The sequence below is a fragment of the Aotus nancymaae genome, unplaced genomic scaffold (genome assembly GCF_030222135.1).
Source record: "Aotus nancymaae isolate 86718 unplaced genomic scaffold, 86718_ANA_hifiasm-v0.15.2.pri h1tg000033l, whole genome shotgun sequence".
NCBI lineage: Eukaryota > Metazoa > Chordata > Mammalia > Primates > Aotidae > Aotus > Aotus nancymaae.
The window spans coordinates 59,797,449-59,818,484 of record NW_026988447.1 but is presented as its reverse complement, the minus strand read 5'-3'; the positions used below and the strand labels follow the sequence as shown (position 1 = coordinate 59,818,484).

At 39.7% G+C, this 21,036-nt stretch overlaps 1 protein-coding gene across 3 annotated transcripts in view; it reads right to left on the bottom strand.

The window, feature by feature from the left end:
• The window catches only part of PPA2 (inorganic pyrophosphatase 2), a 99,658-nt gene extending 79,805 nt beyond the window's left edge, over nucleotides 1-19,853 (bottom strand). Inside the window, exons 1-2 of one of the 3 annotated variants that reach the window (XM_012436554.3) lie at nucleotides 19,755-19,853; nucleotides 3,517-3,581 (exon numbers count right to left, since the gene is read on the bottom strand). In XM_012436554.3, the coding sequence (XP_012291977.2) occupies nucleotides 3,517-3,581; nucleotides 19,755-19,818 (129 nt within the window). In that variant the 5' untranslated portion in view covers nucleotides 19,819-19,853. Of the gene's footprint in view, nucleotides 1-3,101; nucleotides 3,121-3,516; nucleotides 3,582-19,754 lie in introns of those variants that run through there. The other 2 variants (XM_012436555.3, XM_012436556.2) reach the window with 2 other exon arrangements.
• Nucleotides 19,854-21,036: the final 1,183 nt, after the last annotated feature.

Sequence of the window (21,036 nt, the reverse complement as noted above, 5' to 3'; positions counted from 1 at the left end):
CAGCAGGAAAAGCTGCCCGGCATCAGAATCAGAAGGATGAAAGGACGCTTGTAGCAGGAGATGGGATGACAGACATCAATCAAATGTTCTAGTCCTAAGTCAAGAACTATTAAAGGTTTGACAGCCTCATATATTTATTTAGATATATTTAGAATATATATTCATTTTATATTTAGACTATATTTATTTTAGCATATAGTTGGTATAAGTGTTTTTCTTCTCCTCTAGAGATTATTGTTCCTGGATTCTAAAACAGCCTCTCAAATCATCTTCTCCCTTATAATAACTTAAAGTGAAATACTTCATTTATAATGAAGTACATTTACTCTAGATCATCTCCCATGATAATTAACTTACTACTAAAATCTAGGTTCCTGTGCTAATTCTCTCAGGATTTCAAGTTGTAAAATTAAGCGACCATGAAATAACTAGAACAGTCAAATTCATAGAGACAGAAAGTAGAATAGTGGTTACCAGGGCCTTGGGGAAGCGGGGAGATGAGGAGTTGTTGAGTTTGTTTGGGAGGATGAAAAAGTTCTGGAGATGGATGGTGATGAGGATTCCACAACAATGTGAAAGAACTTAATGCCACTGAACTGTACTTTTAAAAAGCTAAAATGAATGTTATGAATATTTTATCACAATTAAAAAAAAATTAAATGGCAATAGCTGCCCTAGCTGCCTTAAAGAAAAACATCGGAATGCATATGAAAGTCCTGCAGGGGTAAAAACCCTAGTATCGCTTTACAAATGCAAACTACCATCAAGGTCTTTGTAAGAGACAATAAAAGTGATTCGCAAAAATAAAAACCTTTGGATATACCTCATTTTGGGTATTTTGTGCTTTCTTTGTAGAAATGCTATTTTCCTATAAAAGACAAGACGGTGTTTACGATTGCAATATTTCATGAAAGTATACAGTGGCACTGCATAGGAATAAAAATATGACTGTTGTACAGACATTCTATACAAGGATTTGTCCACAAATCTGAGTCAACAGAGAACCTACCAAACGCCCACTTTGTTTTTCCCTGACCATTTGCATCCCCAGAATACAGCGTCGAAGTGTTTCATAAAATAAATGATCAGAAAGCTAAACTCTTTCAACTATATTTACCCAGTTTTTATAAAATAAGTCTTTAAGGAAAGACTGGTAGTTTCCAGTGATTACGCTTAAAACAGTCATTTCATTATTGAAATGAAGCTCCGGGGAGCACGACTAACAAGCCGTGAAAGTACTCAGCTGCACCTCCTGCCTGTGAATTCTACCAAGGTGTGATTACTATGCCTCTACGGAGCCCTTTTTTCTCTTTTTCTCTTTTCCCATTACACCAAGCGCTTTTAAATTAAAACTGACTTCACGGTGGGTTGGGGAGAAAAATTATGCCATTCACAAATGCTCAACCAGTAATGTGTAACGTTCATACACCAAAATGACTACTAATGAAGAAAACAAAACAAACAGAAAAATAATTATTCTAAATCAGCCCTGAAATATTATTTTTGTTCTTAATACACCACATCCCTAAGCACAAAGCAGGAGTTTTAATCATTACTGACTGAGATCTAGAGAAACCTGTTTATACAACCACCGTGTGGACCTATTTCCCTATCTCCAGAATTCACTGGCATATCCAATTGTATTTGCCAGCCCTATTGTCAATTTTGCCTAATCCCAAATTTCATATTCCCCAAAACCCATCCTCCTTAGACTAAATGTTACTCTCACTGACATGTTTCTAGCTCACTCCCTTTTCCAACTCCACCTCTACTACACGGTTCTCAAAAAATACAGCTTTATTATTATTGCTGTTGTGATGAGGCGTACAGATTTTGTCACAGCATATCCCTGACAACACTACCCACCAGTCACATTTTATCTTACTTACACTTCCCTGTTGTATTTGTATATCACTTAACATTATCTGACTGAGTGAAAACTACATCTATCTTATTTATTACTACACCCACAGTGCCTAGAACAGTGCCTGGCTCATAAGAAGCACTCAGTGACCATTGACTGAATGAATAAATTAATGAATAAGTGAATGCATGCACTTTTGGCCAAAAGCAAAGAGAGGTGTTGGGAGACATGAGATTTTTAGGTTTGAAAGTTCAGTAGCCAAAACAAAACACAGGGACACATATGCACACACACTCTCACACACTCACATGGACACACACAATAACACAGAGTTCTTTTTGCCTCTGGTTTCCTTATATTGTCCTGGAGTTGCACACTTCAAAAATGAGCTGGAGGCATTATACAAAAGAAGTGAGGAGTACAAACTCTGGAGTTAGAGCACCTAAATCCAATCCCACCTCCAAAACACTCTAGATTTGTGATGATGGGCAAGGTTCTTAGCCTTGTTAAACAAAATAAGGGTCATAGTAGTAGTGCCAGAAGGATTGAGGTAAGCATGTCAAGCAGGGAACTGGCTAAGCACCACAAGCACTTAATAAATCCTTGATAATATTCTACTAGCAGTTCCTTATTCTGAAGATCTGGGAAGCAGCATGAATCCTCCTTCACATCCCCTAACCTCCCTATGATGCATGATATTCAGCCTCTGAGGTAACCCAGGGTCAAACGACCCTTGCATCTGAAGCAGCCTCCTCACTTCTTCACTTGCCTCTGCCCCTACATTGATCTCCTCACATCCTACAACACCCAACCCCATTAACCAGTTCCATATAATTTCAACTGGGAATGTGGTCCTGGTTATTTACTTAATAGCTGTCTCCCCTTAAAAAATTTGGTAATTCATCACTGGATTTTAAGGAAATAACTTACAACATAATGATGGTCATGAATATCCACTACCAGATATGCCATCTTACCAACTAATCAGGAGAGAGCTCAAAATACCCCAATGATTTTGAGGCCCAAATCAATGATTTTGATTTGATAGCATCAGTTCTCCTGGGACCTTTCACACCCTGACAACTGTCAAGTGATTTTCAGTTCTCAGAGAAGAGCTATTCAAACACCATCATTTTTACCCCTGCTTTATTTATCTAGCACCTGTTTCGTAGAGTGCTTAAAGACCATAAGCTTTGTGGTCAGAAATACGAATTCAAAAACTGGCTCTGGCACTTACCAGATCTTAGACAAGTCAATGAAAATGCCTTGAGCCTCAGTGTCCTTGGAGAAGATAAAAGCAATTCATAACAATTAAATAACATTATATTCACATAGTGGCTAGCAAATAAAAAAATAATCTACAAATGTTAGCTAATTATTACTGTAAATAAACCTCTTGTTAACTTCCTAAATTACTACTCTTAATTCTAAGTTTTATGGACCAGTAACATCCCTTTCTACCAATTCCTCATGGAAGAATCCTATTCTCATACAAATTTTAATTCATATAGGAAGCTTATGACCCTGTTATAATAATTCCTGTTTGTCCTCCTGACTTTCAACGTTTTTTCCTTTCAAGGTGCTCCCAAAAACCATCTTATGGTGATACTGAAAGTACACACTTTCATTCCCAAAACAAGTAAAAGCAATACCTCTTTCGAGTTCACCTTCAGAGGAATATCATGAAAAGGGGAAATGTAGTGACCAGTTACATTCTCTGCAAAGAAAAAAAACAAACAAAACCAACAGAATTAAAGCAACAGACACGTTGTTCTTTACAGCAATAATATCTTTATCCACTTTTAAACTTACCTGCTTTTTTCAAAGCTAACTTTAACTCCCAACTTAAAGTTGATTCAACTTTTAAAACCTGCCACAATCTAAGGACCAAAAAGAAATATATACCAACTAAACCATATTTGGGTTGCTGAAATCATTTACTTATCCCTGTGGCTTAAAATATCCAAAGCAGAAAATACATACAATAGACTAAAACCCAAAATATTAAAAAAAAAAAAAAAAGAAAAAAAAATCTCACTTTTGAAAAAGAGACTCATTAAGTGAATTCTATTAAAACTGACTTCAATTTCCCTTGGGAAAACCTAACAATAGTATTCCCAATTTCCATCTACTATCCATAGGAAAAAAAGTCCAAAGGTCCTATTCAATTAAAAGAAGAAAAACATTGTTTCCATTCAATGTGGTAAGGATGCTAATACTAAAGTAAGCTTAGAACAAAAACAAACTTCAATAACAGAAACTATCCTATCTTAATGAGTATTTTAAATACTTTCAAAAGTATGTATTATTTAAATAAACACAATCCCTTTTAAATAAATACAATGCACTTTTACTGGAATACATGTGCTTCTAAAAGTTAAGCTTAATATTAATAGAGCCCTAAAAAATTTTCACTTTGTAATTTCCTAAATCAGGGTGTTCTACTTCTGGCCTGCTACCTCTTTGGCATAATTTTCAAATTTAGATTTCAAGAACATTTTAACAAAATAAAACAAAGACTGGCTACATCCCAATAGCAATGAGCATGCCAGCAACGACATCTTGATTTTTTTCTTTCTTTTTTTTTGAGACAAGGTCTGGAGTGCAGTGGCATGACCACGGCTCACTGCAGCCTTAATCTTCTGGTCTCAAGCCAGCCTCCCACCTCAAGCCTTCAGAGTAGCTGGGACTACAGGCATGCACCACCACACCCAGCTAGGTTTTAAATATTTTGTACAGACAAGGTCTTGCTATGTTGCCCAGGCTTGTCTCAAAGTCTTGAGCTCAAGCAATCCACCCACCTTGGGCCTCCCAGAGTGTTGGAATTACAGGTGTGAGCCACCGCACCTGGCCCAGATTTTGGTTTTGAAATGCCATTCTCCAATAATAGGAACTAGGCCTCCTTGAGAAAGGCCTGATTTTAATGCAGGAGCAAAGAATACACAAGAGCCGGGAACATCTTGTTGGGTCAGAAGGCAACCAAGTGCTCAAAAATCAAAAGATTAGAGGTATGGTGAAGGGAAATGTGAACCAATCTGAAAAAGCTCCCAAAGACCAAAGCTGGAACAATTTGAGCAACAAAATATAAAATAAACATACATGAATCCACAAGAATACAAACAAATGATAAAATAAATGAGAGAGAAGAAACAAATCCAAGATTGAGAAACTGTAACAGATTGGAAGACACTAGGGAAACATGATGGCTAAATGCAGTCTGGTATGCTGAACCAGATCCTGGAACAGAAAAATGACATTAGTGGAAAAACTAGTGAAATCCAAATACAATCTAGTTTAGCTAAAAGTTGAGTTGAGGGTATGTGCCAATGTCAGTTTCTTAGTTTACAATGGCTAGCAATGGTAAATGATGTTAAGATGATAATATTAGGGAAAAACTGAGTGAGGGGGATGCTGGAATCTTGCACTAACTTTGCAGCTTAAGCCAATCTAAAATTATTCCAAAATGAAAAGTTTATTAAACAATAACAAAATAAGCCTTGGCATTTGTCCAATAAAAATAGAGGCAGATAACTTTAACAATGAAGTTGTTCATTCCCACCAGTATTTTATTTCCCCCACCAGGCTTTATGCTTTACCTTAGCACTTATCACTAGAATTAAGTGCTGGAGTTTTGGTTGTTGTTCATTTCTGTTTGTGCTTTCTACTGGATCTCCAACATGTAGAAAAGTACCTGGCACTTAATAAGCATCCAATATATATTTGCTGAGCAAATATGTGTTAGATAAATATCTCTATTACTTTTCTAAACGTAATAGATACTAAAGTTGGCCACTTTATTTTTCCCTTTAAACTGTTAATGTAATTTTTATTTCCCCACCTTAGCAACAAGGTAATTCCTGAAGGATGTGTGCACAAGGCAGGGATAAAAATGAGAAAGAGCACACAAATTTTGAAGTACATAAAACTCTGGCTATAACCTGTAAATCTCTTTTCATCAGTTAAAAGGATGCACTTAAAAAAAAAAAAAAACCTTGTCTTTGATATATTATATCAGACTTTACTGCCTGATTTTCAAAGTTATCTATGATCAACACAAGAACACAAAAAACAAAATTACCAATTTTTTGCATGTTTATTTTTCTAAACATAATAGATACCAAAGTGGGCCATATTTACATATTTTTTATTAAAATAAAATATGGTGGTGGGAACTGAAAATGGTGCACTTGCTTTGGAAAACAGTTTGGTAGTTTCATGTAAAGATATAATTAGCATGGAACCCAGAAATCCCACTAAGTATTTAACTGAGAAATAAAAACATGTTCACCCAAAAATCTCTAAGCATTTATAGTGTGACATGGTAAAAGCCCCATAAAACTGCGTACCTCAACCACACCTCGGCTTTCTGTTGAAACTGCTCTCTGTAACCGCTTTATTCAAAAATCACCAAAAACTGTAAACAACCCAATGTACAACTAGTAAATGGAGAAAAACTATGTTACACTCATACATTATCTTTTAATTAATGGTTTATTAATTACTCCACAAAAACGAATGCACTATTGATACACACAATAAAATGGATGCATCTAAATACACTATATCAAGTGAAAGAAGCTCAACTCAATTCCACTTACATGACATTCTGGAAAAGGCAAAACTATAAGATAAAGAGCAGATTGGTGGTTGGTCGCCAGGGTCTGAGGGTAGAGAGTAGGCTGACACTAAAGGAGGCCACAAAAAATTTTTTCTGGAGGGACAGACCTGCTCTGCACCTTGACTGTGATGCTGTTTACACAAACCTATGCTTCTGTGAAAACTCAGAAGTGTTCACAAAACAAGTAAAATTTACTGTTATGTGATTTTAAAAATAAATAAATATGGAGCTGGAAGACAACTCGGAGGATGTTAAGAAGACATACACAGCCCTCTGCATCTGCAGATTCAAACAATCACAGATAAAAAAGATTCTGAATTTTTCTTTAAATAATACAACAATGAACATAATACAAATAAAACAATACAATATAACCACTATTTGCATAGCATTACAAGGTATCAGATATTGTAAGTAATCCAAAGAGGATTTAAAGTAGAGAGGAGGGCTTCTTTCTCCTGGCTTCTTTCTGCCCTCCTTCATCCATCAGGGAAAAAAAAAAACCAGGAGTGCATAGGTCATATGTAAATACTACACCATTCTATATCAGGGACTGGAACATCTGCAAATTTTGGTATCCATGGGGGTTCTAGAACCAATCTCCTGCAAATAGAGGGGCAACTGTTATGTATAAATGGAAGCTCTTGTTCCAAGAACAATCATCAATCTGTGGTTGTCCTCTCTTCAGGTCACCAAAGTAAAAAAGGAAGAATTCTGAAAAGAAAAAAATACAATCCCTTTAACAGATTACTTCGATTGTTCATTTGGGACCTATCACTGTGATGGAAATTAACAATAATTTCAGCTCTAAGAATCCAGGAAGTAACACAAACAAGAAAAGTTTGTTATCATGGGGGTAAAAGAAACTTGACAGAAAAGCTAGGCTGCCTTTGTAATTGAGAGTAAACAAGTCTAGGACACTGATTTGGTGTCAAATTTCCCTAAAGATCCAATGCTCTTGTTAACTGTGGACAATAAACTTACTAAGATGTCAGATCATATATATATATATATATATATATATATATATATATACACATACACACACACATATATATACACACATATATATACACATATATATACACATATATATGTAGTTTCGTAACTGTCATATGGAAGGTGAAAAGATTACAAATGAGTGAATGGTCTGTATTTACTGACTTACATAACCATACCTACTAGAAGCTATTTCATGAAATGGTATTAATAAAAATGTAATAATGAAGAAAAAGAGTAAAAATATAACTATTTCTAGAAAACAAATAGAGCCTTAGATCTCAGATAACGATAATGCTTTAATGGGCAATATATCTATAAATTTGCACAGGAGCAATGACTAGAAAGGCCAAAAGCCTGACTTCTAGTTACTAAACTTGATGAAAATGGCAACTGAAGAGAATGATGAGGTTCATAAATTTGAAGCAGAGCTTTATTTCTCATAAAGGGCTGCAACCTGCAAGCATGTTCAATTGAACTTCATGCTTCTCCATGGGACCATGTTCAAAAAATAGTGGTGTTAGCATGATCTGAGGGTGGAGTTTTCAGCTCTCTGATGTCAAAATGTGAAGCAAAAAACATGAAAACCCTCACTGCACATTCTCCACAGATTTGCCAGAACCACTCTTATCAGGAGGGAATGCTGGTCAGTTGTTTTGTGGAAACCACAAAAGAGAGGGGCAGCAGTCAGGCTTTTAGCTGGTATCATCCGTGGTGTCTTTTGAAAGAGCTGGTTTTTATTTAGCACTTAGGGAAGAAAACTTAATGGCACTTAGTGAGTGAAAGGGTGTAAGCAGGCATGCTTGACCTCCCCATTCCAGTCATGACCAAGAACTCAGTTTTCAAGGTTTCTCTAGGGTCCCCCTTGGCCCAAGCCTCCCTATAAGTTCTTAACTGGCTAATGTTAATACTTTATACCTTAATTCTTTATTCCACCAGATATACTGATATGGTTTGGCTGTGTCCCCACCCAAATCTCATCTTGAATCCCCACGTGTTGTGGGAAGAACCCAGTGGGAGGTAACTGAATCATCGGGGCAAGTCTTTCCTGTGCTGTTCTTGTGATAGTGAATACGTCTGATGAGATCTGATGATTATATAAGAGGAAGTTTCCCTGCACAAGCTCTCTTCTTGTCTGCCGCCATATGAGATGTGCCTTTCACCTTCTATCACGATTGTGAGGTCTCTCCAGCCACGTGGAACTGTAAGTCCAATAAACCTGTTTCATTTGTAAATTTCCGAGTCTCAGGTATGTCTTTATCAGCAGCACGAAAATGGACTAATACAGTAAATTGGTATCAGTAGAGTAGGGTGCTGCTGAAAAGATAACCTAAAAATGTGGAAGCAACTTTGTAACTGGGTAACAGGTAAAGTTGGGAACAGTTTGGAGGGCTCTGAAGAAGACAGGAAAATGTGAGAAAGTGTGGAACTCCCAAGATACTTGTTGAATGGCTTTGACCAAAATGCTGATAATGACATGGACAATGAAATCCAGGCTGAGGTGGTCTCACATGGAGATGAGGAACTTGTTGGGAACTAGAGCAAGGGTGATTCTTGTTATGTTTTAGCAAAGAGACTAGGAGCATTACACCCCTGCCCTAGAGATTTGTGGAACTTTGAACTTGAGAGAGATGATTTTAAGGTATCTACTGGAGGAAGAAATTTCTAAGCAGCAAAGCATTCAACAGGTGACTTGAGTATTGTTAAAAGCACTCAGAGCATAGAAATTTGGAAAATCTGAAGCCTGCAACGTGATACAAAAGAAAATACCATTTTCTGAGAAGAAATTCAAGCTGCCTGCAGAAATTTGCATAAGTAATGAGGAGCCAAAAATTCATCCCCAAGATAATATGAAAACGTCTCCAGGGCATGTCAGAGGTCTTCACGTCAGCCCCTCCCATCACAGGCCCAGAGGCCTAGGAAGAAAAGGTGGTTTAGTGGGCTGGGCCCAGGGTCCCTCTGCTGTGCGCAGCCTAGAAGTTGGTGCCCTGAGTACCAGGCAGTCTAGCCATGTCTAAAAGGGGCAGCTTTGGTTTTTGCTTGAAAGGGTGTAAGCCCCAAGCCTTGGAGGCTTCCATGTGGTGTTGAGCCTGTGGGTGCACGGAAGTCAAGAATTGAGGTTTGGGAACCTCTGCCTAGATTTCAGAAGATGCATGGAAATGCCTGGATGCTCATGTAAAAGTTTGCTGCAGGGGCAGGGCCCTCATGGAGAATCTCTGCTAGAGGAATGTGGAAGGGAAATATGAGGTCAGAGCCCTGACACAGAGTCCCTACTGGGGCACTGCCAAGGGGAGCTATGAGAAGAGGGCCATTGTCCTCTAGACCCCAGAAGGGTAGATCCACCAACAGCCTGCACCATGTGCCTGGAAAGGCTGCAGACACTCAATGTCAGCCCATGAAAGCAGCAAGGAGGGGGACTACACCCTGCAAAGCCACAGTGGTGGAGCTGCCCAAGACCATGGGAACTCACCTCTTGCATCAGCATGACCTGGATGTAAGACATGGAGTCAAAGGAGATCATTTTGGAGCTTTAAGATTTGACGGCCCTGCTGGATTTTGGATTTGTATGGGGCCTGTAGCCCCTTTGTTTTGCCAATTTATCTCATTTGGAACAGTTGTATTTACCCAATACCTGTGCCCCATTGGATCCAGGAAGTAACTAACTTGCTTTTGATTTTAGAGGCTCATAGGTGGAAGGGACTTGCCTTGTCTCGGATAAGACTTTGGACTGCAGACTTTGAGTTAATGTTGAAATGAGTTAAATTTGGGAGACTGTTGGGAAGGCATGATTGGTTTTGAAACGTGAGGACATAAGATTTGAGCAGGGCCAAGGGCAAAATAATATGGTTTGGCTGTGACCCCACCCAAATCTCTTCTTGATTTCCACGTGGGAGGTAATTGAATCATGGGGGCAAGTCTTTCCTGTGCTGTTCTCGTGATAGTGAATAAGCCTCATGAGATCTGATGATTATATAAGGCGGAGTTTCCCTGCACAAGCTCTATTCTCTTGTCTGCCACCAGATGAGATGTGCCTTCCACTTTCTGCCATGATTGTGAGGCCTCCCCAGTCATGTGGAACTCTAAGTCCAATAAGCCTCTTTCTTTGGAAATTGCCCAGACTCAGGTATGTCTTTATCAGCAGCGTGAAAACGAACTAATAAAAATATATAGTATTTCTTGACATCAATAACCTGCATTTTTCCCTCTTTTTTCTCATTTGTCTAATTTTTATCTTCTGCACTTTTATTTTTTCATATTAAGGCTGACAGAATATTCTGTAATCATACTGAATTTTCTATGCTTTTCCTATTATATAGATCCAAAATTTCCCTTAGAAAAGAAGAACCTGGAATTCTCACTAATATGCAGATCCTTGAACCACCATCCTATATCTAGTGAATCAAAATCTCAAGGAGGGAGAAATGGTTATCTGTATTTTTAGCAAAAGCCCCAAATAATTCTTACACTCAGGTGTATGAGAAGCACTGTCCACGTGTTTATTTTTGGCGAGGATGCTATAATTAAATTTCCTTTTTTGTTCAACTTGTATTTTTCTTTGTGTTTTTTGTTCAACTTGTATTTTTCTTTGTGCTTCTAATTATCTTTCTTACATTGTCATAATCACATCTATAAATTATTCCAATGCCTTATGGATATCATCAAAACTATGGAATCCTCTCTTTATCCAAACAGGTCCCTCAGGAACCCTCTCTCCTCAGGCTGCAATACGAACTGGATGCTTTCCGGGCATCCTAAGACTGCTTCTTTGCTCTCCAGCTTAGATCTATCATTTTCTGAATCCCATGCATTCATGTTTTTTGGTTTACTTACTTGTCTTGCAGGAGCATATCCCTAATTAGTGCTCTGTAAGAAAGATTGCATGTGAGGCCAGTTTCTCAAGTTGTTAAATGTCTAAAATGTCTTTACTCAGTCCTCACTCCAGATTGACAGTTCGCTGAGTAGAGAATTCTAGGAGAAAAATTCTTTTCTCTCAGAATTTCAAAGGCATTATTCCAGTCTTCGGGCATTCAGTGTTGCAGGCCTGTTATCTGACCACCCTTCAAACGCCACCCCCAGCAAGACACGTAGGATCCTCTCAACAGCTGTACAATAATGCGACGGAGAAATCAGAGCACTTGGGTCCTTCAATTCTTAGATTTTTTTTTCTATTATCCCTTTTACAATTTCTTCTCCATTTTTCTTTCCTTCTGAAACCCATATGAGTCAAATGTTGGACTTTCCAGATTCAATCTCTATGTCACTTCTTCTTGCCTCCTTTTTCTATCTCTGACATTTTGTTCTACTTTCTGGTAGATTTCTTTACCTTATCTTCTAATTCATCTATATTCATTTCCTAGCACTGCTGTAACAAACTACCACAAACTTCGTGGCTTGAAACAGAACATCATTCAACCCACTACACCTTCTACTGAGTTACTTGTTTTAACAAGTTATTTGTTAAAGGTCTTGGTCTTTGATTGTCATTTCTAAATAGCCCACTCGTCCTTTCCATTATAACAGATGTAATAACTTTAATAATCTCAGAGAACATCCATTTGACCTTCCAAAATTCAAGTTTCTTGTTTTTCCCATTTCACTTGTAAATTTTCCTTAAATTCATTCATTAAATATTTACTGAACATACGCACTATACTAAGCATGGTTCTAGGTACTAGATACAAATTCCAATTCCCAGCTCTTATGGAAATGACATTCTAATTGGGGTGTAGAAGCAATGATTATGTGTTTATTCTATCATGTATCATAAGCACTATAAAGGAAAACAAATTAGGGAAAGTGAAGAACGAAAAATGAAAATGTTACCAGTGGCAAATCCCTATGGCTGTGCAACAATCTCAGTTCTTGCCTCCTCAGAAAAAGGATTCAACTGAGGGGCATAAGGCAGGAAAGGCCGAGTCAAGTTTTAGAGATAAAATGAGTTTATTAAAATACAGAGCTTTAGAGCAGGAACAAAAGGAAGGAAAGTACACTTGGAAGAGAGCAAAGAGGCCAACTTGAAAGACAAATGCACGATTCGACCTTTTGACTTGGGGTTTTATATGTTGGCATACTTCCAGGATCTTGCGTCCCATCTCCCCTGATTCTTTCTTGGGGCAGGCTGTCTGAACACACAGTGGCCTTCTAGCACTTGGGACGGGGACCATGTGCAACATGTTTACTGGAGTTGCACCCATGTTCACTTGAGGTGTTCTTCCCTTACCAGTAGAATGTCCCTAGGAGCTCCTATACCAAACTCTGCCATTTTGCCTCTTAGTGCAAATGCTTGAGAGCCCACTCACCCAGGTCCTGAGATCTTATGTGAAGATGCTGACCACATTCTGTTTATTTGGAGAATCCCTTTCCCTGTCACAGGCTGCAACCAATTACTATTTTAGAGAAACAGTTAACAACTGCCTGACCATCACCTGATCGTTGCCTGTCTCGGGCAGGGGAGCCCTCTTCTACCCTGCTCATGCAGGGATGGCAGGAGCACACTGATCATAAGGAAGAGTAGCAAGCAGTGAATTCAGAGAGAAGCTCAGTATCAGATCCAGTAGGACCTTACATATTATGGTACATATTTCAAAAAATTTGAGTGAAATGGAAAGCCGAGCTTGGACATGATCTGACTTACACTTTGAAAGGATCAAGGTGATTGCTGTATGGAAAGTAGACTACAAGGGGATAAGGGTGGAAGCAGAGTGAAGAATCAGGAGGTTACTACGACTGATCAAGGGAAAGATGATGGTGACACAGACAAAGTGACAAGGGTGGAAGTGGAAAGAAGGAACTGTCTTTTGGTACATTTCAAAAAAATATGTCAATGAGTTAGCTGTGGGCTAAGAGCAAAAGTGAGATGAATGATTCCCAGGTTATGGGTTAGTGACTAAAGACAGAGAAAGAAACAAGTTTGGTGGGGGGGGGAGGGGAATCAGGCGTTCTGTTTTATACTGTTAATCTTGAGTTGTATCTTAACATTTAAGTACAAATACAGAGTAGAAAGCTGGAGGTTTAAATCTTGAGTTCAAGAAGAGACGGGCTAATGTTACAAATCTGGGAATCGTAAATAGTGTCTAACACTATGGGACCTGATGGGATCACCTAGAGCAACAGCAATGGTCAGCAAACTCTGGCTTATGGGCCAAATCTGTCACATGGCCTGGTTTTAGTTTTGTAAGTACAGTTTTATTGGAACATAACCACACCCATACTTTTACTGTCCATGGCTGTATGTTACAGTGACAGAGCTGAGTATTTGCGACAGAGACTGAATGGTTTGCAAAACCAAAAGAATTTATCTGGCCCTTTACAGAAAACTTTGCCAATCCCTGCCCTACAGAGGGAGCACAGAGAAGCAGGCTGAGGATTGAGCCCTGAGCATTTCAAAGGTTACAGTTGGGAAATATGACAAAGGTTCAACAAGGGAGAATGTGAAGGAGACACATCAAAACTAAGACAAAATGCATTCCCAGAGAAATTCCTCTGGGAAAGACAAAAAAAAAGTGTTTCAAAGAAAGTGATCAATTGTAAAAAGTACTGTTAATAGGTCATATGAGGACTTCAAACTGACCATTAAGGTTGCAGCATGGAGGTGACAGGTAGCCCTGACAAGCAGTTGGGTAGAGTAATAGTGATGAAAGCTTAACTTAGGTGATCCTTGGCTATTTTGGCTTATATTAAACAGACTAGAAAAAAATGACTGGGAACTCTGTGTTACACAGAGATGAATGGGTAGGAGGCTGGCTGTTATGCTGGGGTCTCCAAATGCCACCACGCACAGTGCTGCTGAGGCACCACCACCACCAGGGGTCCTACTTCCCTCTCATCTAATAATTTAATTTGTATAGAAGGAACTAGCACACCCCTCACGCATTAGACCTGCATGGGAAACGTTTGTGTGCTATTTGTAATAAAACTTAAATTAACCCCCCTGTGTTAAGTTCTACATCCATCCAACCCTCTATTCTATCTGATATCAACACACCCACAGCCTCTCTGAGGTTCTGCAGCAGCTCGGCTTCTTCCTAAACTACATCCCCTGAACACAAACTTCAGCTGGGACTTCTTTCACACTGCTTCATTAATACCCATACCTCCATCAGTTTTTAAATCTTTTATACATATTTCAAAATCTCAAGCTGTGGTGGTTCCTTAGCTGTTGTTTTAGGATTACCTTTTCTTATCCTGATTTACTATCACTTTGATAGGATATTTATTATGGGGGAAAAAAGATAAATGATTGTAGTCACTGTGTCATTTTTGCCTTGGTGTTTCACTGTTGTCAAAAATCAGATTGTGTCTTAGGCATTAACTGCTAACCTCTATGAGGCCCATCAATCTACAGGATATTGCTAAACAGTGGTCAAAATTTTCCCTTCAACTGGTCTGAAATTAGATTTTATTTTAGCATTTTCTAAGTGATCTATGTGATTCTTTCTCTCACAAGAGCAAGTTGTATCGGGATGAAAGTTTATTACTTACACCAAAGCAAGTTAGAAAACTGAATGGAATGTGAAAACTATACCTAATTTTATGTACATATACCAGACAGCTAAATGTATACCATATACCAACATATGATTACAAACTATTACAAAATCATTTATAGAGATTCTTACTAAAAGCTTCGGCAATGACTAAAGCTAGCTTTGTTTTATTTTCTGATAAAAAGATTAAGAAATGTAAAAAAGCTTAAAAACTTCAATAAAAATGCTTCCTCTGTTTCATATAGATCACACGATTCATATTTCACAGTATTCATATAGAAAACGTTTAAGGTTTTAGGAACTGAAAAATCAAATAAAATACTTTTTCTATATTCACACAGTACCCATTGTGTTCTATCATATCAGTTGAAGTTCTATGATATAGGCCAACTTTAAAAAGTTACAGAAACTTATACTTAAGACTCAAACATATTTTGTGGATTATTCATGGGAAGTTCTCTTTGAAGTCCAAAGATATAGCACTTTCAATGGCAGACTCCACCTACTTACCCAAATGACACACTTAAAGAAAACCTACAGTAATTTCAACACAAGCACATGCTTACTATAAGTGACAAAGCAAATTAATTTTTAAAAACTGCATGGTTCATTTCCAGACTAAATAAAAGCAACTTGAATTATCCTCAGCACTATTTCTGTAAGTAAACCAGTTGTCTATCTCATAATAAGAAAATTCCAAATTATGGAAAACATAGCTTTTCCCCATCCTTTGAGAAAAGTTTGGAATCTAAGAGGTTTCAAATTATTAACAAAACAAAACAAACAAAAACACCCAAGATATCAAAGGAATACTGGCATGCAATATTAGGTCTTTGGCTTGATATGAGTCTAACTTCATTATGATGTCACAATCAATTCAAAAGATTCCAAGTATCCATTAAAACTTTAAGACCTAAGAAGACAGGCACAGTGGTGCACGCCTGTATCCCAGCTACGGGGAAGCGGAGGTAAGAGGATCGCTTCAGCTGGGAAGGTCAAGGATGCAGTGAGTTGTGATAGCACACTGTGCTCCAACTTGGGCAAAAGCGTTGAGACCCCGTCCCTAAACAAACAAACGAAAAATAAAATAAAATAAAATGAATAAACAACAAAAACTCTCTGAAACCTATAAATTAATAGGAACACTTTCAAAATAATTAATTTTATCCACATCCCCGTGTTTTCCCCCTTTACAGAATGTAACAATAAGGATTTTAGTCTAATGTCTTAAAGTCAAAAAGGAAAAATAAATAACATTTATTAAATACCTATCATGTGTGAGACACTGATAATTACACACGTAGTCTCATTTAACTGCCAGAGCAACTACTGCTATCCCCATTTTGTTTACAGAGATCTGAGTTACTGGATGTCATCTGAGGTAAGGGATACCATCTGGTGGTTAATTCAGTTGAGTGGCTTGTCCAAGATGGTAAAATCAGGACTACAACTTAAGTGGTTTGACTATTAGTCTAGAACTGTTACAGCACAGTTGCTTCTGGAAGTTGCAGAAATCATAACCCTGGTGTCACTAAGACGTTAACAAATGTTCTGAGAAATAAGTACTCCTGTGGTTCAAGTTTTGGAGAAGTTATATCAGAATCTTCCAGAACTTAAATATGCACATTACTCTTCAAAAAGACAGTAAAATGGGAAGTGCTCTCATTTATTAAACCATGAAACCTTCTGTTTTAAAGAAAACCTAATAATTTCCCATGGGATGTTTGTGTTCAACTAAGCAGTTTGGAAAATGATCAGATAGTTCAATCTCCTCATTCCATGGTTTGAAAAAATGAGATGCAGGGAGGTGAAGTGACAGCAACATCTTAACAGGACCAGGGCTGGCACCAAGGAGACCTGATGATTCCCACCAGGATGCTCTTTCCCCTAATCATCCTGTCTCACTGTTTCTACAAAGTTTAACATCAATTTTTTTTTTAAAGTATTACCTCAATCATTTATTCTGATTTTCCTGAATGACAGTAAAGAGAAACCATTTACAGACATGAAGCTCGAAAATGCTCTGCCTCCCAATGCACTAGTATTTCAGAAACCTGGAATATATTTGGAAATGTGGAAAATGATTCCACTTTAGTAACACTGAACAATTTAGGCCAAGTAGTATAGTACTACACTCTTATTTTTCTTTGAAGTGAGACATTAGTCCACCCTAATACTGCATACAGACACACTGAGTAAAGAATATCCAATCTGTGACCATCTTTATAAATTAGAACAATTTGTCCATTGCTTTCCCCTTACCTCATTCGCCCGAGGGTGGCTTCCTTTCACTTTGTTCTACCCCTTCTAGCAAATAGTAAACAGTCCTGGCCAGTGATGCCATCTGGCGGTTAGTTCAGAAACTGTTTAACCAACACACCTTCCAATCAGGATCTTGCTATCTTAACGCTCCAAAACCACACTCCCCTTTCTTCCAATTTTTGCCCATTTATCTTAGTAAAACCGGTTTTCTTCTTTTCTGCTCGTTTTATCCAACTGAATGCAAAAAGTATTTTATATGTGGCACTCTAGTTACAGAAAAAATCATGAGTCCTAAGTACATGCGCAGCTAAAGAAACAAACCAACAATGAGAGGCCAAAATAATCCCCAAAATGCCCCCATCGGAGATCCTGTCCTTATAGAGATTATTGGAATCTCCGTTATTCATCCAATGCCTTCAAGGAATACCAGTGCTGAGAAGGACCTTGAGGATCAACACTTCAAGGTCAAATGCTTCATTTTACAGCTGAAGAAACTGACTCCAGAAGAAAGAAATGAAGTAATCACCCACCCAACAGCACACATCAAGTTAATGGCAGAGCCATGATTATGACTTGGACTCCCCATTTCAAATCCAGTGCTGGGTACTTGGTGTGCTCCAGGCTTCTGAAGCTTGTTTTTCCTCAACCAGTGTGTTAATTATAGTAATATTGTGAATCTCCTGAGGGCAGTTCCCAAAACTGAATCTCCTCTATACAGTCTCTAGCACATTTCATAAATATTATTTGGGTATCTATTAATTACTGTACTTCTTGCATATCTAGAATATTTACAGTAGACAGGCTTTTTTAAAATCTACTTAAAAAGCGAACTGCCGGCTGGGCGCGGTGGCCTGTAATCCCAGCACTTTGGGAGGTCGAGACAGGCGGATCACCTGAGGTCAGGAGTTCAAGACCAGCCTGACCAATATGATGAAACCTCTTCTCTACTAAAAATATAAAAATTAGCAAGCCGTGGTGGCATGTGCTTGTAATTCCAGCTACTCGAAAGGCTGAGACCGGCGAATCGCTTGAACCCCGGAGGCGGGGGTTGCGGTAAGCAGAGATCGCGCCATTGCACTCCAGCCTGGGCAACAAAAGCAACTCTGTCTCAACAACAACAACAAAAGCGAACTGCCATTTTGTAACACTGTTTCTATGACTATTCCCATTAATCATCACATGGTAACCTTTTGGAACACAATCCATTCAGAATTTGAGACTTGCTGTTCACCTGATCAGTCTTAACCAAACGAAGATAGAAGAAAATACGTGGCATAGGGTGAAAACTGAAACCAATTTTGAAGAAGATAAAAATTCTAGCACTAGTTGCATTATAATCAGAAGACTTTCGTCTTCTCTCCCAGAAAATAATCCTCGACCCTAACCTCTTGTAGGATAACTGCAAATCTTTCATACGGTACAAATGTCTATAACGCGTAGAGGTATTACTAATAGTGATTTCTATTTTAGGCCCTGTGACTCATTACTTTACATATACAATGTCATATAATTCTTGCAGACCTATTTTACAGATGAGAAAAAACAAGGCTTAGAAACTTAAACTCGTTCGGGAGAAAAAACAAGGCTTAGAAACTTAAACTCTTTCGGGATCAGATGAACTCGAGGGCCAGCTTAGAAGTTAAAGCCTCCAGAGCCAGTGCTCCGAACAGGAGGGCGATAATGCAAGGCCCACTTAGATCCTACCACTCCATGGCTCTGCAGTCAGTGGGGCGTGAAGGCAAGCGACCAAGATCGCCATTTCCAGGTACAATTAACGTACATAGTGAAACACTGGAGTACACCGAACAACGAGTCACGAAGACCTGGTTTTTTTCCCCGAACTGGGCAGCTCAGGGACCCGGCAAGTCGCTTAGCACTCCGGGCTTGTCCAACTTGCGGAGAAAAAGGGGCTGCCCTGGGGCCAACAAGGCTTTTGATCGTGGATCACACTCAGGGGGTAAACCTGTGCGTATCAAGTCATGCTTCTGGGAAAGAACCTTTATCAGATCCCTCCAAAAAAGACCCGCCGGATTCGGCACTGCAAAGTTCCGCTTGCTTCTCCGACCACAGGACGCTCCCGGAAGGAGGCGCTTTCTCACGGCTTTATTACGCCACCAGAAAGGCCGGCGGGTGGGCGGACTCTGCCTTCCTTTCCTCGCTAGTTGTGGGAACTGAGAACCGCCGCCGGGCCAGGTTAACGGCTGCTAGCCGCCGCGGGGTGAACGCTCGCACTGTGCCCACCTCTCGGGGTGGGCGGCTGGCAGGGCGCAGGGTGCTGTCTCCCTCCCCCGGCCGCCCTGCGCCCCTGCGTTCCGCTTTGGGGTCTTGATCCGCCGCCGCCTCCTCTCTGGCAGTTCTCCTGACTCGGCGCACGATCCCGCGGGCCTGGAGCGCGGGGTGACCGTCGAGGACCCCAAAAAGAGAGCGAGGGGAGACCGCGCAGGGCGCTGCAAGGGCCCCTCACTCCATCCCCCACCCAGGTTCCTCCGGCGCGCCGCGCGGCGAAGCGGCGTGAACTACTTACTGAAGAAGAGGCGGTAATTATGCGAGCAGGGCTGGCCGCGCTCCTCGGTGTGGTACTGGGCCATAGCACGGCGCGGCCGGGTCACTGCGCTAGTCGCCAACTGCAGGCAGGCGGCGGCGGGGGCACCCGCGCGCCACCCGCGGCCCGTGCGCAGCACCAGCAGCAGCAGCGCGCTCATGGCGTAGATGGCGGTCCGGCTCTGCGCGCGGAGGTACTTGAGGGCCCTGCCCGTCCGCGCCGGCGCCCCCTACCGCCTGGAGTCTTCCCTCCTACCCCGGAGCTTGGGATTGGGGGCTGCAATCCCGGTCCTTAACCAGTGGAATCTGGGCCACCAGCCAGTTGTGCGCACTGGCCTGCGGCTCAAAGAAGGGCCCACCACTCCTGAGGCGCTCAGTGTCACTCGTTAATTTATACATTTATTCATGACTTCATTTATCCCGTCAACATTTACTATCATGATTTATTAGAGTAATGTAATATTGAGTGATTACTCTGTGCCGGGAACTGCTCTAGACCCTGTCTAATATCGGAGATGAGCGCACACGCACACAGACATCACTATAAGACAAAAATGATCAGGCCACCACGTGAAAACGTGACCTTGACACCGACTTACACAGCAAAAAACCCTAAGTAGCTTATTCAAATGCCATCTTCTCCGTGAGGCCATTTCCTAACCCAGTAGAGGTGATTTATCCTTTCTCTTACATTTTCATTTCTCCAATGGTATTTGATACCATACCTGTATAACTGTGAATTTATTATGTTCCCTATTTCACCTTGACCTGCCCACTACATGGTAAGTTGACCATGCACTGAAGACTTGAAACGTAGTATCCCCGCAGGATGTTGCACCATGCTTGGCATATAATTACGGTTTCTTTATGGCTTCTGAAAGTCCCTCTCTGCTAAGTCTTTCTCATCAGCTTATAAATTTCTGGCTATGGAGCTTTCCAGAAAAACTTGTTAGAAGAGTTGTCCACAGTCACTGTCTCCATTTCTTCATATTCTTCCCTCTTGTCAATCCAGAAGGTTTCGTCCACCTTCCCAAGGTCATCAAATGACCTCCTTGTTGTCAAATATAAAAGTCAATTATCCCAGTAATAGGAGTGAAAGAATCCAGAAGATAGAAGTAAATTAAGATTTTATAAATTACAAACTAAAACTTTTTAAAAATTAAATGTATCAGTTACTCAGTATATAAAAGTGAGAGCTAGAGGAGTAGCAATTTTATAGAAAGAGGCAAAGAAATGTGTGCTTATGGATTTGAAAAAACAAAGTG